Source organism: Nelumbo nucifera, chromosome 2 (genome assembly GCF_055504915.1).
Source record: "Nelumbo nucifera cultivar China Antique chromosome 2, China Antique-T2T, whole genome shotgun sequence".
NCBI classification, from domain to species: Eukaryota; Viridiplantae; Streptophyta; class Magnoliopsida; order Proteales; family Nelumbonaceae; genus Nelumbo; species Nelumbo nucifera.
Window position 1 is genome coordinate 106,521,304 of NC_142650.1, and position 20,345 is coordinate 106,541,648.

The 20,345-nt window shown below is 34.3% G+C and overlaps 3 protein-coding genes and 1 pseudogene across 3 annotated transcripts; 1 reads left to right on the top strand and 3 right to left on the bottom strand.

The window, feature by feature from the left end:
- Positions 1 to 1,079: 1,079 nt before the first annotated feature.
- LOC104603585 (polygalacturonase inhibitor-like) lies at positions 1,080 to 1,562 on the bottom strand. Its single transcript, XM_010267650.3, has one exon. The coding sequence runs from the start codon at positions 1,560 to 1,562 to the stop codon at positions 1,080 to 1,082; it is 483 nt and encodes a 160-aa protein (XP_010265952.1).
- Positions 1,563 to 3,459: 1,897 nt separating this feature from the next.
- Positions 3,460 to 4,080, bottom strand: LOC148802715 (G-type lectin S-receptor-like serine/threonine-protein kinase At4g03230). The gene has a single exon (XM_088897963.1). The coding sequence runs from the start codon at positions 4,078 to 4,080 to the stop codon at positions 3,460 to 3,462; it is 621 nt and encodes a 206-aa protein (XP_088754089.1).
- An 8,243-nt stretch (positions 4,081 to 12,323) lies between these two features.
- LOC148802716 (uncharacterized) lies at positions 12,324 to 14,803 on the top strand (annotated as a pseudogene).
- On the bottom strand, positions 14,798 to 16,121 carry LOC148802717 (polygalacturonase inhibitor-like). Its single transcript, XM_088898817.1, has one exon. The coding sequence runs from the start codon at positions 15,876 to 15,878 to the stop codon at positions 14,856 to 14,858; it is 1,023 nt and encodes a 340-aa protein (XP_088754943.1). The 5' UTR covers positions 15,879 to 16,121; the 3' UTR covers positions 14,798 to 14,855.
- Between the last annotated feature and the right edge of the window lie 4,224 nt (positions 16,122 to 20,345).

The following is a 20,345-nucleotide window of genomic DNA, read 5'->3' on the forward strand; positions in this document are numbered from 1 at the left end:
TTGCATTTTTGGAAATTTGTCACGCTAAGGGAAAAGAAATGTTTTGTGGGTAATTCCGAGCTGGCATTTAACATTAATTTGAACTTACAAATTCTGATCTGGGCTGATCGATCATTCTCCCATTCTTTTTATGAGCTTGAACCTCTCATTAACTAACCCAATGCAATTTGAAATTCTGAATTTGACAATTCGACTTAACCCTAATTCATGATGATAAGAGCTTAAAACGAAATTCAAAATAAAATATTAAATTACAGCCCTTTAATTTTATATGGATTATTTTACAATTTCCAAAAAAAAATATTCAAATCTTTCTCTTTATTAACCATTTTTCTTATTTATTGAATATTACAGAAATATGAAAAACGGAGTGAAGCGAAAGAGTTGAATACTTAAATCTATAGATACCTATGTATATATAGTTTGTACAGTATTATTTGGTAGACGGTAAGTGGTGAATCCTTCGAAATAAAATCCAACCCAACTTGAATCCTTCCAAAGAATTTCATCAAACCATGAACCTATGTTACCATTCAAATTAATTTCCTTGCAGGCAAAACAATTCTTAAAGCTGGCATGGAACCATGGACATGACACCAAGAAAAGTTACAACATGAAACAGCATGGTTTTTAAAATCGAACCAATCAGGGGTCTCGTTATTGGTTTGAATGGTTCGATCGTTTGATCCAAATGGTCAGTTTATTCAGAAAAAAAAATTTTAAAAATTGAGAAACGATTAAAACCGTTCGAATGGTTCAAATGATTAATAGGCCGGTTCAGCAGTTTGCTGACTAAAATCAACGATTTTAGAGGAAAAACGGAATCAGTCAGATCAGATGACCGGTTCCCAGTTTTTCCAGTCTGACTGTCCGGTCCAGCCCGATTTTGAAAACCAAGTGAAACAGAAAAGAACTTTATCTTAACTATTCACTAAAAAAAAAAATTAAAAAGAAGAGAACAGCATTCATATATATCTGCATGTTCCAGCAAATTCCTTATTACAAGAAATTATTCTTGTTGAAATCAAAATTCTCAGGCAGTGATGCAAGGTGTCTTCTTTCACTGGATGCAGACTGGTTTACTTGCACTTGTTCGGGAGTGGTGGGCCGCACAAACAGCGATTATGGGCAAAGGATTTGGCACCCATCTTCTGCACTTTCCCACCGATCGGAATCTTTCCGCACAGCTGATTATAACTCAAATCCATTCTTTCCAAATCCGACTTATTAATTAACTGCTTCGGAATGTTGCCGTGAATCTGGTTCTGGGACAAATCTAAAACTTTTAACTTCTTTGGAAACTTCACCTTCGTCAGATCAAAGTCGAGTTGGTTGGGAGATAAGTAGACCCATTCCGCTGCTCCATTCTCCCTCAGCAACATTGATGCGTCTCCAGTGAGTTTGTTATGCGACAGGTCGATGCTTGAGACGTTAATCGATGTTGGGATTCCACCGGAGAGCTGGTTGTGAGATAAATCGAGAGTGAAACCGCCGTATTCGCCGTCTTTGAAACTCCCAAATGAATCGGGTATGGTTCCGGTGAGTTTGTTCGAATATAGCATTAGTATTTACAGCTTGTTAAGGCTTGCCAGAGAAGCCGGGATTGGACCAGAAAGCTGGTTGTAGGTCAATAGAGACTCTAGAGATTTTTGAGTTGGCTTAGAAATTCAGGGATAGGACCCGAGAGGCTGGTGTTCGATATACGGAGTATTTCGAGGTTCTGAAGTTTTGTGATGGAGTAGGGGATGGAACCAGTGAAATTGTGGGCTATGTATCGCTATCAGAGCATTGGTTTGAGAAGTCAACGAAGATGAGCTCCACGTTTCTTGACCATTTAATGATTAATACTTAGATCTATTGATGAATTATTGATTGTTGACCTGCTCAATGGTTTTTGAATGTTTTTTAATTTTTTAATCGGTCATCTAGTCAACTAGTTCCGTTTTATCCTAATCTTTGTCTGTAGCAAAAAATCGTTGAATTAGTCAATGACTCATCGGCCCAGTCGGTTGAACTATTGACACGTTTAATAGTTTTTGGTCATTTTTTATTTTGTTAATTTTTATTATCAGAATGGGCCACCCGTTCGAACTGAACAGTCAAACCATTGACCCAAAAATCGGTGGCCAGAACGGTTTCATTTTTAGGTTGTATAAGTCACACGCTTGAATGACATAACACGTATGGTAATGCTTAATGGACCTCACACACTAATTTTTTTGCATGTAATTTTTGTTGCCAGAATGGGTCATTCGTTTTTTTTTTTCATTGGAAACTATCCAGACAAACCATTGAATCGGTTAATGACCCATTGACTTGAGTGGTCGAATTGTCAACCCATTGACCCGTTCAATGGTTTTTGGCTGTCTTTTTATTTTTTCTAATTTTTGTTGTCTGAATGGGTCGCCCATTTGTACCAGGCGGTCGAATCGTTGACCCGAAAACCGGTGGCCAGAGCGGTTCCATTTTTTGGGTCGTATGAGTCACACGCTTGAATGACATAACATGTATGATACTGTTCAATGGACCTCACACACTCAATTTTTTGCCTGTAATTTTTGTTGTCAGAACGGACCGTCCATTCGAACCGAACAGCCGAATAGTCGATCCAAAAACCTATGGGCAAAACGGTTCTGTTTTCGGGTCGTATGAGTCACACACTCAAATGAGTTAACACGTATGATACTACTTAATGAACATCACAAGCTCAATTTTTTGCCTATAATTTTTGTGGTGAGAACATACTATCTGTTTGAACTGGATGATCGAATTGTCAACCTGAAAACCGATGGCCAAAATGGTTCCATAATTTTTTTCTTGTAATTTTTGTTGTTAGAATGGTCCACCCGTTGGAACTAAATGATCAAAGAGTTGGTTGTCAGAACGTTATTAACAACATTTATCAATAATGGTAAGTAATTATACTATTTAATTAAATAATCATTAATGATAGTTTTAATAATATTATTTAATTATTTTTAATATAACAGTAATTATTAAATTTATGAATAGGATTTATTAACAATATTCATTAAATTAATAATTACCAAAATTAAATTAAATTAACAGTATTTATTAGTAATAATTAGTAATTATAATATTTTATTAAATAATCAATAACAATACTTTTAATAATATTTTTATTTATTTTGAATATAACAATAAATACTATATTTATTAACAGTATTTATAATTTTAATTTAAAGTAAACTTTAAGTAAATATCTATTTATTAACAACATTTATAATAAAAATAATTATTAATTATGATAACTAATTTATATTTATTAAATTACTGTAATATTCAGTAATTATTAAAATTGGGTAACTAAATTTATTAACAGTATTTTTTAATAACAATATTTATAATAACAGTAATCACTAATTATATATTTATTAAATTACTGTGATAATCAGTAATTACAGTAATCTTATTTATATACATATATATATATATATATTAAATTGGGTTATCAGAAGCTTCAGACGAATAAGCTTTGCAGCCTCTGTTAACGCATTCTTGTCTGCACTCGGCCTCATTCTTAGCTTCAAACTGCGACGACTCTGCTTCCTTTACATTCAATATGTTAAAAGGGGCGAAGTCTTCCTTCCATACCTCGTTATCTGCAGTGGTTCTCGTGCACCCACCGGAATGGTTGCCGGAATCCCAATCTTCCTGCGATTGGGCACGGAACCCAGGCAAGCATTCACATGCCGGCGTATTATTGACGTTGCAAACAGCGTTGGCACCACAAGCTTTGTGGACGTTGCAGTTGTCGTTCGGTAACGACCATAACAATTCCCACGCATGGCTTCTCAGCCTTGTGTTCCTGTAATTGAATTTTATTACGCTTCTATTGACTTGGGATGGGTTAATACTTTTCCTTGTGAGTTGGTCCAACAGATTTCCATTGGAATAATCACTGGCGTCGACACTGTAATTTGATAGCAAGTAGGTCACTAAGAAAGATAATCCATCCGATGATCCACTTCTCCAATAGACGGTTGATCCATTATCATGATGCTCAAATGTGAATGCTCCTGGTGCTGGATCGTACTCATCTGTCCATGATCTTAGCATCTGGTTTGCCTACAGCTTCATTCCTGGGAGGAACGTATTCGATGGGTTGCGTTCATCATAAACGAAGCTGTGCCATATCGGGTTGTGATTCCCATTCTCTCCTCCTCCTCTTCCTCCTGCCGTCAGGATAAGGTTCCCAGAATCCAAGAGAGTAGCGGTGGTGTTAGTGGTTGCAGTTGCAACCTTTGTAGACCAAACTACTTTTCCTTCACCATCTAAAATCTGGAGGTTTCCATCCCCGGCAATGGTAAACACTCCATTCCTATTTGGAATTGGGCGGTCTTTGTTGGCGACCCACACAAGCGTTTGAGGAGCACACCACGATACCAAATCCCCAGGTACCGGTTGTTGGTAGAATTACCAGGAGTGAAAAACCCCAATTCGAATCTGCCTCTGGCAGAAACGAGAGTTAAGAAAAAAAGGTTTAGCAGATTCGGACTCTTGTAGAAGTTTGGGTTTTAAAAACATGGGTTTGTCGCTTCCTTTATTTTGGGCTCTTGGAGGATAGAGTGGCGAACCCTTATTTTGGGCTCTTGGGTTTTTGTCTTGAAATAATGATGGACTGTTGAGAGTTTGGGGTCTGTTTCATTTTTTTGACAAAGAAGATGATGAACAATGTCCAAGGCTAATTTTGACATTTTCAAAAGTATTAAATTGCACATGAGATCACGTGATATAGATAATGGACGGTCCATTAACGGTAGGTACTAGATTGTTGCATTTCATAAGTTTGGGTACTAGATTGTCACGTTTTAAACTTTGGGTACTAAATTGACACACCGCCTAAAGTATAGGGTACCTATGGGGAATTTTCCCTTAATATTAATTAATTTTAACCTTTACAATTTTATTAATTTTTTAATCAATTTTATTAAATCATTTTGTTTTTAATTATTTAGCTATTTTCCCAATTATTTAATCATTCTAGTGTTTAACTAAGCATATGTTAATAATTTAATCATTTTGAAATTTGTAAACACATTTATTAATTTACAATCATTTTTATTACATTTTCAATTTAATTGTTAAACAATGTATGCTTTATTTAATAAATTTTCTATCTTTTAATGAAAAATAAAAATAAAAATCTAATTGTCATCTAATCATCTAATATAATAATGAAATAACATATATTAATTAAATTTTTTTACCTTAATTAACCTAATATAACTTTGCTTAATTTTCTCTTACTTTTTCTTTCTTACTCTCAAGCCAAGAAAAGTTATAAATGGTAATAAATCTGAATGAATAATAATTCGGTCAGGTGTTTCAGTGAAATTTTATTTCTATTTGATTGTCAAACGGGTCAAAATAACCCATTTGCTTCATCTTCTTTGCCCGTGTAATAGTTATTTTAGTATTGATAGGTAAATTTCCAAACAGTTGATGTTGGGCTCAGGCCATGTTTGGGCTATGTAAAGTTTTGGATTAGATTGGTTCAGGCTCGAGTTGGACCCGCCTGAGTTGAACCCTCAGTCCACACTACCGGCCCGAGTTGCACCCTTAGAGTTAAGGAAATTGGACTTCCAAAAAACTTGATTTGGCTTATCCCGCCCATTCCTCTTCCTCTCGTTCAAGCTTGTTGCCTTTTGCATCTCCATTCCTCTTCCAAAATTTCAAGCAAGTGAGAAGAGTGGTTAAGAAGAAGAAGGAGGGAGGAGGAGGAAGAGAGGAGGCCACGGCTGTCGACTCCTCCCTCAAATCTCTCTCTCAACTGTCCTCTTATTTTTAACATTTTTTTGTCATTTTAGTTCTTAAAATATAATTATGATTTTTTATTATTGAACCATGAATTGTTGCCCAGGTTAATTGAGCGGTTTAGTGGTTTAACCATCTGATTGCTGACAGATTAATGGTTTTTGGGAAAATATCCGGGCTAGTGACAAAACTAGCGAATGACCCCATAAATTGTACCTATATATAATTTTGTCAAGATTCAAATTTTATTTGTTATATTTAATTCGAGATTGCTATTTAATTGAAAAAAATAAATCAGATGTCTAGAAAGCCCTTTGGTTTCAAAGAGAACCATTTTATTTTTTATAAATTCGTTTCTCAAACTTTTATTTATTTATCTATTTAATCGTTTTATGTTTTATTTAATAAATTTCTATTAATTAATTAATGAAATAACATTAATAACATAACTATTTAGTTATTCTTACAATGAAATAAAAATTATTAGATTAATTAAGTTTGTTTAATGGGTCCCATGCTTTATATTTAATTGAATATATGTGGATATACATGTGTCTAAACTACAGAATTTTTCTTTTAAGAAAGTTTAGGAGTGGAACTATCCACTTCTTGGATACTAGTTCTCTAGTTCTTGAAACAATAGGATTGCATGTATTTGATGGAGAAGCTTTCTAGTGAATGATCCCGTAATAAAGCATGAGGAAATTTGCTGTTATGTATGAAATTTTACTAATTTTAATGAATATTAGTTGTTATTTATCCATATAAATTATTAATAAATATGTAATTGCTATATATCACTTATATTTTATGCATAATACAAATTATAATATTATTTAGTAATTTATCATTTGTTTAATCATTTTATGAATTGTTTTATTAAATTTTAAACTAGCGGAGGGGCCTTGCTTCGTAGTGGCTGGGATAGAATCCTCGACCTGTTGACCTGTTTATCTGGTCTTTGGCTAAAAATTGTTGAATCGGTTAATGATCTATTGATCTAAACAATCGAATTATTGGTTCGTTGACCTGTTCAATGGTTGTTTGCTGTTTTTTATTTTTTTAATTGTCCATCTAGGCAACTGGTTCCGTTTTATTCTAATCTTGGTCTGTAGCCAAAAATCGTTGAATTAGTCAATGACCCATTGACCTGGGCAGTTGAACCATTGACCCGTTCAATGGTTTTTGGTCATTTTTTATTTTGTTAATTTTTATTATCAGAACGGGCCATCCATTCGAACTGAACAGTCAAACCATTGACCCAAAAATCGGTGGCCAGAACGGTTTCGTTTTTAGGTTGTATAAGTCACACGCTCGAATGGCATAACAAGTATGGTAATGCTTAATGGACCTCACACACTCAATTTTTTGCATGTAATTTTTATTGTCAGAATGGACCATTTGTTTTTTCTTTTAACTGAAAACTATCTAGGCAACCAGTTTCGTTTTACCCCAATCCTGGTCCCTGGCCAAAAACCATTGAATTGGTCAATGACCCATTGACCTGAGTAGTTGAATCATCAACCCATTGACCTGTTCAATGGTTTTTAACTATTTTTTTATTTTTTTAATTTTTGTTGTCAGAATGGGTCATCCATTTGTACTAGGCGATCAAATCGTAGACCCGAAAACTAGTGCCACAACGGTTCCATTTTTTTGTCGTATGGGTCACACGCTTGAATGACATAACATGTATGATACTGTTCAATGGACCTCACACACTCAATTTTTTGCCTGCAATTTTTGTTGTCAGAACGGACTGTCCATTCAAATTGGACAATCAAACCGCTGACCTGAAAACTGGTGGCTAAAATGGTTCTGTAAATTTTTGCTTATAATTTTTTCTTGTCAGAACAGGTCGTTCGTTCGAACCGAACAACTGAATCGTTGATCCAAAAACCTATGGCCAAAACAGTTTTGTTTTCGGGTCATATGAGTCAGATACTCAAATGACATAACATGTATGATACTACTTAATGGACCTCACAAGCTCAATTTTTTGCCTATAATTTTTGTTGTCAGAACGAACTATCTGTTCGAATTGGATGATCGAACTGTCGACCCTAAAACCGGTGGCCAGAATGGTTCCATAATTTTTTGCTTAGAATTTTTGTTGTCAGAATGGACCACTTGTTGGAACTAAATGGTCAAAGAGTCGGCTGTTAGAGCATTTTTAACAACATTTATCAATAATAATAAATAATTGTACTATTTAATTAAATAATCATTAATGATAGTTTTAATATAACATTAATTATTAAATTTATGAATAGGATTTATTAACAATATTCATTAAATTAATAATTACCAAAATTAAATTAAATTAATAGTATTTATTAGTAATAGTCAGTAATTATAATATTTTATTAAATAATCAATAACAATACTTTTAATAACATTTTTATTTATTTTGAATATAACAATAATTACTATATTTATTAACAGTATTTATAATTTTAATTTAAAGTAAAATTTAAGTAAATATCTATTTATTAACAACATTTATAATAAAAATAATTATTAATTATAATAACTAATTTATATTTATTAAATTACTGTAATATTCAGTAATCATTAAAATTGGGTTACTAAATTTATTAACAGTATTTTTTAATAACAATATTTATAATAACAGTAATTATTAATTGTAATTTGGGTACTAGATTGTCAGGTTTTAAAGTTTATGTACTAAATTGACATATGGCCTAAAGTATAGAATACCTATCGGGAAATTTTCCTTAATATTAATTAATTTTAACCTTTACAATTTTATTAATTTTTTAATCAATTTTATCAAATCATTTTATTTTTAATTATTTAACTATTTTCCCAATTATTTAATCATTCTAGTGTTCAACTAAGCATATGTTAATAATTTAATCATTTTGAAATTTGTAAACACATTTATTAATTTACGTTCATTTTATTTCATTTTCAATTTAATTGTTAAACAATGTATGCTTTATTTAATAAATTTTCTATCTTTTAATGAAAAATAAAAATAAAAATCCAATTGTCATCTAATCATCTAATATAATAATGAAATAACATATATTAATTAAATTTTTTTACCTTAATTAACCTAATATTACTTTGCTTAGTTTTCTCTTACTTTTTCTTTCTTAGTCTCAAGCCAAGAAAAGTTATAAATGGTAATAAATCTGAATGAGTAATAATTCGGTCAGGTGTTTCAGTGAAATTTTATTTCTATTTGATTGTCAAACGGGTCAAAATAACCCATTTGCTTCATCTTCTTTGCCCGTGTAATAGTTATTTTAGTATTGATAGGTAAACTTCCATACAGTTGATCTTAACTTCCTAACCTTGTAAACAATATACCATGTATTCTACTCCAACTTCCAATCCAGTTAAAACATGCACCTCTCAAGTTTGAAAAGGCCACTTTAGGTATTAAATTACTTCAAGGACTTTAATTATCAAATTGGAGTCATTAAATTAACAAAAAATAAGAGTAAATTATTACTTAAAACATTGACTTAATTGACTTAATTAATAGGAAACTAACAATCACTTAATTTTCTTAATTAACTTAGTAACGCAATTTACTTAATTACATTAATTTACTTAGTTTCTTTAATTATTGTATTTGTTTAATTTACATATTTGCCTCAATTATCTTTGATTATTTAATTGTTTTATTTACTTAGGTTAATTTACTTAATCAATTAGTTAATTCATTTTATTACATGGTTTTAAAATTGTTGTTGACATGGGCAGTCTAACCGTTTGACCTAGGAATCAATCAACTATTTTATTCTATTTTATGCTTAGCTCAAAATTTTCCAAAAACAAAAAAAAAAACCAGACGATTAAACCATTAAACTCCTGGTGAATGGTTCTCGGGTATTTTTTAATTTTTTAAAATGTTGTGGGTTGATCCATTTGGACCAGGCAATCACACCCTAAGCCCAAAAGTTTATGGCCAAAGTGGTTTTGCTTTCAGGTTGGCTTTTAAACCATTGCTCAATTGGCTTAATTTACTTATTTAAATCGATTAATTTTGTTTATTTAATTTACTTAATTAATTTAGTTAACATATTTATCTAATTTACTTATTCAATTTCTTAACTTACATAGCAATTTGATTAATTTATTTAATTATCTTAATTAGTGTAATTTAATTAATTTACTTAATTAACTTTATTAAGATGTCTTTTAAAACGTGAACAATACCACATAAATATGTTTTTATTATTTTATTCTCAATGGGTCGGGTCCAACCCAATGGACCCGATGGAACCATATCGATTAGATTGATTCTGGTTCTAGTATTCGCCCCAATGGGTTCGTTCCGGTTCATAATTTTAGGGGTGTCAATGGTATTCGAAAATCCGATTTCGAATTAGATATTCGAATTAATCGAATTGAATTCGGATAATTCGAATATATAATCGGTTGAATTCGGACATCCTATTCTTACCGAATAGTTAATCGGATTCGAATTTGGATATAACCTGATTTGATTCGATAAATATCCAAATTCAATCAATTATTTAATTCTTATATATAATATATAAAATATTTTATATAATTTATATATTTATATACTTTATATCAATAAAATATTTATTAATTATTTAAAATAATTAATTAATTGAATTCGAATCGAATTGAATATTCGAATATTTAATCAGATTGAATTCGGATATTAATTTTCAATATCCGTCGGATATTGAATCGAATTTGAATATCGATTTTCTAATCGGATTCGAATTCGGATATTGCCTCATCCGATTAAAATTGAATCCGTTTACACCCCTACCGATATTCTTGTCTCAATTATTATTCGGTCGGTACCAATTCCACCCTGTCATGAACCGATTAGGACCCGACCCGGGCATATGTGAATTATATATATTGTATAAGCTGTATAATATATGTAATATTTATATTAATAGATGTCAAAAATGACCATTGATTAATCCAAACCTAGTCCGCATCGCTTGGGCTTGTGTTAAGCTTAAACTGAGCCTAATCCGCATCGCTTGCATCCTTACCCCCTTGTTCAGTTCTATCTTCATTTCTCCCCTCCCTTCCCCTTCATACTTTTTTCTCAACTTCGCTTATCTTCACTATAGTCTTTTTCATCTTTTCACCTATCTATTCATTTACCCACCACCATTCTTATCTATTCATCTTTTTATCTCTTCCTTTTGATATAAATCATGCTTTTTACAAGTTATTTGTACTCGACTCATGAAAAGCATGATTCAGTTTATTCTAAACTGAGAGCTCAGCTTGTAAAATTTTTGAGCCTAATCATTTGTATTATATATAATATTTTTAATTTCTTATATGTATAATTTTGAATTTTTTATATAAAACTTGGCTCATTGTGGAGCTTGAATTGAACTGAGCTCTATACGAGCCTTTGAGTCAAGCTGAATTTGAGCTCATGTTTCTAGCTCAATTGAGCTTGAACCCAGATGCAAAGCTCATGCTTTCTATCAAGCCGAGCTCGAATAGCCAAAAGTTCAGCTTTGCTCAGCTTAAATTCACCACCCTCTGGTGCAATTGTTCAATTGTAGGTTAGTTCCAATCTACAAAAGAGAAAAGTGAAAATAAAGAGACATTTTGACTATGGGGCTGATGATTGAGATAATACCTTCTTTTGCCATTTCTCTCAAAAAGCTAAAGGTGCAAATGGATCATATCATGACCCAACCCAATTTAAATCCGATCCTATTTTTGTCGGATATAGATAGCCTTATGTTGTATTTTTAGATTGGGTCGGATAGGATAATAGGATTTGATTGGATTAGATAGCTTTTTGTTGGATATTTATTTATAAATATATTTATATTGCAGTTTTTGTAAAATTTTTATAAAAAGATGTGTATATATTAATATCATGATGAAAATAATTGCAAAGTTATTTATATTTTTTGTTTTTTCTTTATATAAACTGTTATGCTTATCTTCTTTTAATACTTTATTAAAATTTTCAGAATTTGAATCAGATCAGATCAGAATCCAACATTCTTACCAGATTCAGATTTTGAATTACTATTTGTGAGATCCGAGCCAATCTTCAAATTAGATTGGACCTTGGATATGTACTACCTTATTAGATTTAGAAATACCCTTATTCAAATCCAATCTGATCCATTTGCATCCCTATAAAAAGCCGTCCAATATTCCTTATTAGAGATGATCTAGGAAGAGAGAGTGGAAGAATATGAAGGTGATCAAGTGTTTGGATTAAAAGAGATCAGGTCGAATCCAATCAAGTCATTTGCAGTAAAAATGGGTTCGTTTGGATTTTGGACTTTATCTTGGATTTGGCTTGGATCGGATTTGCATAGTTCGTTAATAGATTTTAAACCGGACTTGACCAAATTGGACCAAAACTCGGTCCATTTTGTTTGATACGACACCAAGTACTGAATCAGTCTGATTTCAATTATTTTCCCAAAATTAGAAGATAAATTCTTAGCGTAATGAAAACACTGTTCATTTTGTATGATACGACACCAAAGAAGTGGTATTACAAAGAAAAAATTACAAATAATAACAAGAAAAAGAAAAAAAAAACTCAAGATTATTCAGTGGAAAAAAAGAACAATGTACCCATAGGCCATAACCGCTGGTTCCAGCAACTTCTTACAAGTTGAATCAGGAATATATATTATTATTTATTATTAAAATTTGAAAAATAAACAAACATTTTAATAATTATATAAGTATTTTAAACATTTTCGTACTAGAGAATTTTAATAAAAAAGTCTACTTACATTTTACAATTATGTGAAAAAGTTTAGAAGAAATGACTGTAATTATGAAACTTGATGGAAGATTTCAGCAATAACCAGAGAAAGCCAAAGAGAGTTATTGGTGGATCCGTCTCATTCTCTATGCTTATTGCCTTATCCCATCCCATGGACATTGACAATTGATGTAGGCTGATTTGGCCCAAACACGTGGACATGACCTGGTATAAGTGACAACTCAATGCGATAGCTTGACCATAACTCGGCGCAACAAGCTCGCCGAGACCTGACCAAACGACTCAGCAAGTGTGGCAACTCGTCGAAAGGCGAGGCCCAGCCCACCCCAAGCCTGAGGATGGAGCGCCCCAAGCTCCCCCGTGCAAAGGGACCCGAGCTCCTCCTAAGGGGCTCCGAGCTCTCCCTTCTTAAGAAGGGAGCACCCCAACTTTTGGCTAAGTGTCTCGAGAGAGAAACACCTCGGGGCAGCACCGTCGAAACTCATGTTCGTACTTGCTCAGCCTCAGGTGGTTCGGTGCAAAGTAGCTCGACAGCCTACAGGGAAGATCCGCCTGACATCCGTACCTGTCGGATCTGGTGGCAGTGCCCACATCTCGTGCCAGGCGGCGTCGTGCCTACTGTCTCTAAAATGCATCGCACGCCTGACGAGTCCGTACCCTGCAGTAGCAGCCTACACCTGCCACCTCAGTCCTGGCAGTAACGGTTAGGATAGTGGCGATTACGCCTGATGTGACTGAATTCCGGTATAAGAAGACCCTAACCCTTACGAAACAAAGGTATTGAAACTAACACTTTCAGCACTCTTAACTCTTTGTGTTTTCTTTGAGTTTTTCTCAAAATTCTAACTTAGCCAACGAAGTATTCCCCACGAAAGAACTCCCCGAAAACCCTTCACCTTCCTCTTCTTCTCAGGTGTCGTCGGTCACAACTAAGAGCCAAATCTCAACCAGCTAGAAGTGCGTACTGCATGCAAAATATCTACGATACCAGAAATTGAATACGACCGAAGTATACAGACTTCCAATGAGGATTAAAAGATGAACGAGCTCATCTTAGTTGACTACTAGCCCACAATTTCCATCTATTTATACACACACGTAGGACTCTCCCTTTTGTCGTAGAAACAGAACTCAGATCGATCTCGATTAGAGAAATGGATACTCCTCAGTGTGGCTGTTTTCTCTCTGTTCTCTTACTCTTCCTCCTCGTCTTTTGCTCTCTGCCATCTCTTATCTCCGCTTCCTCTTTCTGCAACCCATCTGACAGAAGAGCGCTCTGGAAAATCAAGAAATCTCTAAGCATCCTCCATTACTTCGACTCTTGGAATCAATGGAAACTCAGTATCGATTGCTGTAGTTGGAACTACGTTGACTGCAACACCGCCGGCCGTGTCACCCAACTCTCCTTCTACACAATCCACGCCCCTTTCCACATCCCGGAGGCCATCGGAAACCTCCCGTACCTAAACTATCTCGTATTCAAAGACATCGCCAATTTCACTGGTTCCATCCCCTACTCCATCACCAAACTTCACAACCACGAATTTCTAGAAATACAGAACACCAGCCTCTCGGGTCCTATCCCTGAATTTCTCGGCCAACTCAAAAATCTCAACTCTCTCTTCTTGGGTTACAACCAACTCTCCGGTCCACTCCCGGCTTCTCTCGGAAATCTTAACAGGCTCGAAGTTCTTGACGTTCGGTCGAACGAACTCACCGGAAGCATCCCCGACTCATTTGGGGGATTCAACAACGACTTTGGAGACGGTTTTCTTTCTCTTTCTATCTCACAATCAGCTTTTCGGCAAGGTCCCCAAATCGCTTAATATCTCAAAGGTCGACCTGTCGTATAACAAGCTCAGTGACGCGTCGGAGTGGTTGAGGGAGGATGGAGCGGCAAGATACATCGATCTATCTCACAACCAACTGGACTTTGATCTGACAAGGTGAGATTTCCAAGGAGCATTGAAGTTTTACACATGTCCCACAACAAGATTCACGGCAGCATTCCGGAGCAGGTGACAGAGGTGAATGTCCAGCTTTTGTATTTGAGTTATAATCGGTTGTGTGGAAAGATTCCGGTCGGTGGGAATGTGCAGGACATTGGTGCGAAAGCCTTTGTCCATAATCGGTGTTTGTGCGGTCCACCGCTCCCAAATAAGTGCAAGTAGATTAATCGGCATCAACTCTTGAGATTAAGATGATAATAATAATAATAATAATAATAATAATAATAATTACAAATATTCATTAAATAAAATTTAAACATACTTTTACACCACAGCAAGTAAAATTGTAAAGAGACAAAGCTTCAAAGAATCCACACTAATTATTTACATTTGGGCAGTGGGGTGCCACATAGACACTTATTGTGTAGAAACGAATCCACACTAAACTGCTGCAGAGTCCCACCCACCGGAATCTTCCCACACAACCGGTTATAACTCACATTCATGAATTGCAGATTCAATTCGGTGACCTGCTTGGGGATGCTCCCACGAATCCTGTTGTGTGACAGGTCTAGATATGTCAAAGTCTTCGGAAACCTCACTCTGGTTACATCAAAATCGAACTGGTTCAGTGACAAATCGATCTGCTCCGTTGTTCCCTTCGCTTTAAACACCAAGGACGCGTCTCCTACCAGCTTGTTATTGGATAGAATTATCGCCTTGGAGTTCATTTCGCCCAACGACTTCGGTATCTTACCTGAAAGCTGGTTATGGGAGAGGTCGAACCAAGTAAGATTGCTCTTGAGTTTTCCCAGAGAGTCTGGTATTTTTCCGGTGAGGTTGTTCCGGTTGAGGTAAAGGTTTTCTAGTTTTGGGAGATCACCGAGGGAAGCCGGGATTGGACCAGAGAATTGGTTGTAACCCAAATCGAGGTAGTCCAGGTTCTTGAGTTGGCCGAGGAATTCAGGGATGCGGCCGGAGAATGGAGTCCAGTTGAGACGAAACAATTTGAGGTTCCGAAGTTTGGTGATGGAGTAGGGGATGGTACCATTGAGCTGGGTGACTTCATCAAAGGAGAGGGTTTCAAGATAGGGAAGGTCACCGATGGCCGATGGAATTTGGCCGGGGATGTAGGCTCGGAAGAAGGCGAGTTGGGTAACTCGGTAGGTTTGAGGGTTGCAGACGACGTAGTCCCAATCACAGCAATCAATTTGGGGATCCCAGGGGAGAAGGAGGTTGGGATTGTTTATGGATTTCTTGATTTTCAGAAGGACCTTCTTATCATGCGGATTGCAACGAACAGAAGAGGAGAGGGTGAGAGATGGGAGAGAAGCTGAAACGAGGAGGAGAGAGAGATGGAAAAGAGAGACTACTGAACGGGTGTTGCTGCAGAGAGACTTCATCTTCAAAACTAGCTTGGTGATGATTCAGAACCAGAAATGACAACAAAGAGCGAAAGAGAGTTTGAATTTATAGAATGCATGCATATTGGTGCATGTGCAGCTTGTATGGAAAATTACGCTACTGATAAAAGAAAATGGAATATGGTTTCCCTTTGTTTCTTTGTCTGTGTGCTTGATGTCAAACACAGGATTATAAAAAAACCATGGCTTGTTCTCCTGTGTTTTGACTACAAACTTTCTTCGGTTTCATCATGCAAATGCCATGGGGTTTTGCTATGTTGACACTACAACAAAATAAAACATTGGTTAGTTGTAGCAATAAAATGAACATATTAAAATAATATTTGCTTTTCCCGGCATTAATCCATGTTCAAATATATGAGAAAAAAAAACAAGGTAAATCTATCAAATCAGAGAAAGTACTTTTTTCCTTTGAAAAGAATATTTGTTTTCGTTTAGAGAAAATTTCAGATGAAACAAATAAATTATTATTTGAAAATTTTTAAGACCAAATCAAACATTTTTAGTATAAAAATAAAATCAGATCAAACCATTGTATTACGGAACCATTAATGTATTACGTTTGGTCTAGTTTTTAATCCAGTTTGGGCCACTCTATTAGGCTTAATTAGAAATAGGGTGCAACTGTGCAAGTCGGGCGGGCTGGGCCGAGTTTATGGTCAACCCAGTCCCGACCTTAAAATTTGGGCTTAAAGCCCAATCCGGCTCAATCATGAGGTCAAGCCCAAATTTCCCAACCCAAGTCTAGCCTGTCCTACAATTTGATGCACTTGGGTTGGGTTGGGTTTGGGGCCGGGTTGGGCTCGGATTGCTCAATGAACCTACTCTAAAATTATGCATATATAAATGTATTTATGTAAATATATATTCATATATTTATGTATGTATGTAAATATGTATGAAACATTTACATATATACACACATATATGTATAAATATATATAATTGAGCCATGCTGGGCTTGGGCTACCTAAGGGCTAGGCTTGAGCCCGGCTTGAAAAATAAAAAAATCCGACTTTTTGGGCCTGAACCCAACCCGAGGACCAAAAATCCAAACCCAGCCCAAGCAAAATTCCAGGTTGGGTCGGTTCGGGCTTGGGCTGGGCCCGCCCAAGTTGCACCCCTAATTAGAAAGCCCAAATAACATGATGCATACCTGAATAAATAACAAATATAATTTAAATACTATATTGAAATGTTAAAGTGCATATACCATCTATTACTATGATATAAATTAATTATATTCACATTTTCTCAAATATAAATTAAAAATTGAAACAAGGAACAACAATTTATGAAACATTAAGTGAATAAACACATACATATGTTTAGACCAATGTTTTAAAAACCAACCTGGAGCCTAAATCGTTTTTGCCTCTGGGTCATGGTTCACCATATATATTTTTGTGTATAGGTATGTATAGACATGTATTTTATCAATAAATAAGGTATAACTATGTTCTGCATATAATATATGTATTATTTTATATCTAATTAATCTTTTTTACTTCAGTTTTAAATTTTTTATTTATAAAAAATATAAAAAATTACAATTTGAGGCCATTTTGTTTTGACAAAAATAGCGGAGCACAATGCTTTGCAACACATAGATCTCGAAAAGTTATCTATAATATAAAAAAATCACCTCAATTAGACATTAAAGTAACCCGATCACTGGGTCAAACGGATTAATGGTCCAATCGTTTGGATCGAATTGTTTTTGACCAAGTCAACTGTTTTTTATTATCCGTCAAGTTTTACTAAAACTGGGCATGAAATCTCGACCGGAAGACAGCTTGAACAGTTCAATAGACCGCACAAATGTCGGATTGAAAACACTGGTTTAAACATATGTATTATATATTACATATATTAATAATTATATTATTAATAATTATATTATTAATAATTTGGTCTAGTTTTCTAAATTAACTAGAAAATTAAAGCCTGAAAATTTTTCACCCCTAAGACAGTTGCAATGCAAATGAATTTACACTGATGCAAAATTATGGCAGTGCTAATGATTTGAGTGTAAATCTTGATCCTTTTCTTGTTTTAAATTTAATCTTATGTTGTTTGGGCTGCGTTTGGTTGCAATGCAAACGCAATATGTACATTGCATGTTTATCCTTTTTTCATTTTATGAATGCAAACACGGTTCACATTTTAAATCGTTTTTGCACTCATATTGTTTGTTTGAAATTGGTGTAAAATGTGGGCCATCATTAAATGCTCCAACTATCTTATGCTCCAATGCCTTAACTAGGGGCGATTATTTCAGCCCGTTCCGGGACCGGCCCAGCCTGCATATATTTAAACTTACACATTTTGTGTATAATGTATACATATGTATACATGTTATTTTACATTATATTATATATTTTATATATAAATATTATAACATGACATGTATAATTTATATTATATGTAATATTTTATATTATATAATGTATAACATAAGTTTATATGCATGTTATGTCATTTAATATATAGATATATAATGATTTATATATTAGTGACATTGGCTCAGAATCAGGTCTGGCCCGGCCCGGGCCCATATAGACCTAGGCTAGGGATTATGTTTCAGGCCCGGAACCTCGGATTGGGCCAGGCCTGGGCCTAAGCTATAGCAGTTACCATAAGTGCAAAGCCTGGTCCGGGCCCAGCACATGATCACCCCTAGCCTTAACTTTGTTCAAAAAGTTAATTATCAAAAGAACATAAAATTGTATCAAAAAAATAGGTACAATAATGCTATCTTTTACATAGCCTTGATTACGGTACAAATGAAGTAAATTAAGACATGAAGCAAAATAAAGTTAAACCAGAATAAAATTAAACGAGAATTTAAGGTTTTTTTTCATTTGCACTCCCATGCATTTGTGCTACTGAAAGTAAAATTACACTACAACCAAACACAGCCAAAATCTCTAACCTAAAAACAAAAATAAAACATGTGCATCATTGCTTTATATGCAATCCAAGGCCCACCAATTTTGTCTTCTAAATCGTTTTTTGAAACGTACGTGGTAGAACAGCACTAGGCCAAAACAAAGTGTTGATCCTAGAGAGTCTTCTAAAATTCCTTCAATTGTAATATCTTGCGACAATTAACAAGTTATTGTTTTTAATCACAAGCAGGGTTGACGAAAAGAATATGTAAATGGGTTCATGGAGAAAAGTGTCTCATGACTCGATGAACACCTCTCAATATAAGAAATTGGTGTTGATCAACTTAATATTAAATGTAGTTCTCAGAGCGTGAGAGAGAGGCTTTAATAAATATATATCTGACAAAATAAATAAAAAGACTCCTTTACCCTTAAATATATATATTATATATATATATATATATATTAAATTTTCAATCATTTGCTACTCAATTTTGAAATGTTATTTCAATTCAATTGGGAGACGGATCTCCTTATCTCATGATCAGCGGAAAAAGAAGACTGAATCTCCATACAAACTCGCTCTAACTTTGCTTGTATTGTGTCAATCGACTCCATCCTCATCAGCATTCTAAAGATCTGTACCCATCAACCATTTGATATGGTCTTGTTGCTGCCAACAACTCCAAACCCATTCCTAGCCCCATCTTCAATTATTCAAAACCGTTGGATGGTTTCTATTTCTTAAGAGAAAAATCTATGACATCAATTGTCAAAAGCTATCAATCTATTATAAATTATAAACCGTAGCATTTACAAGGTAACTTTGTAAGGCTTTTTTTTGTTTATATATATTTTCAGTGGACGTCATGTTTGATTGCCTGCAAAAAAGGTGATTAAGTTGTTTGAGTATCTTCCCTTGCAACTTCCATAGACAAAGGTAAATATGAATCTGAAATTAGGTCTTCAAACTCCTCTATGGACAAAAAAATTTGAAAACCTTGAATTAACATACATGTGAGCAGTAGTGCAATTTATATCTTTTGAGTTCAAACTTCAAACCATCTTAAAATCTGTCACCGAGGCTGTCTTTGGAAACGATGCAAATAAGTGTGAATGCAAATATATAGAGTATAAAACGGTTCATATAAATTGCAAAATTGGATTAGTTTTGTATCGATAAATTTATCTTCTTACCAAATAGACTTTTAGCTATAATGGATGCAAACACGAATACTAATAAAGCATTGCTTTTTTTTTTTATCAAAAGCCCACTTAAATGCAAATTTACTTCTTTTTTACTCATGTACTTTTAAATCTTACTATTAATGTAAACATACATTGATGTGTCATTTGTCAATAATGTAATGTTATCAAACATAGGCAAAAATAAACCAAAGTGCAAATTTACTCTGAACTGAAATTTACACTCCATTTGCATAGTGTTGGGGACATGTTTGAGCTGGCCTAGAGGCCCACGGCCACCTGTCACAGCTCAGCCATGTCGGTGTAGTTTGACCGAGCTTCGGTATTACCGTAATCCCACCGATTACGT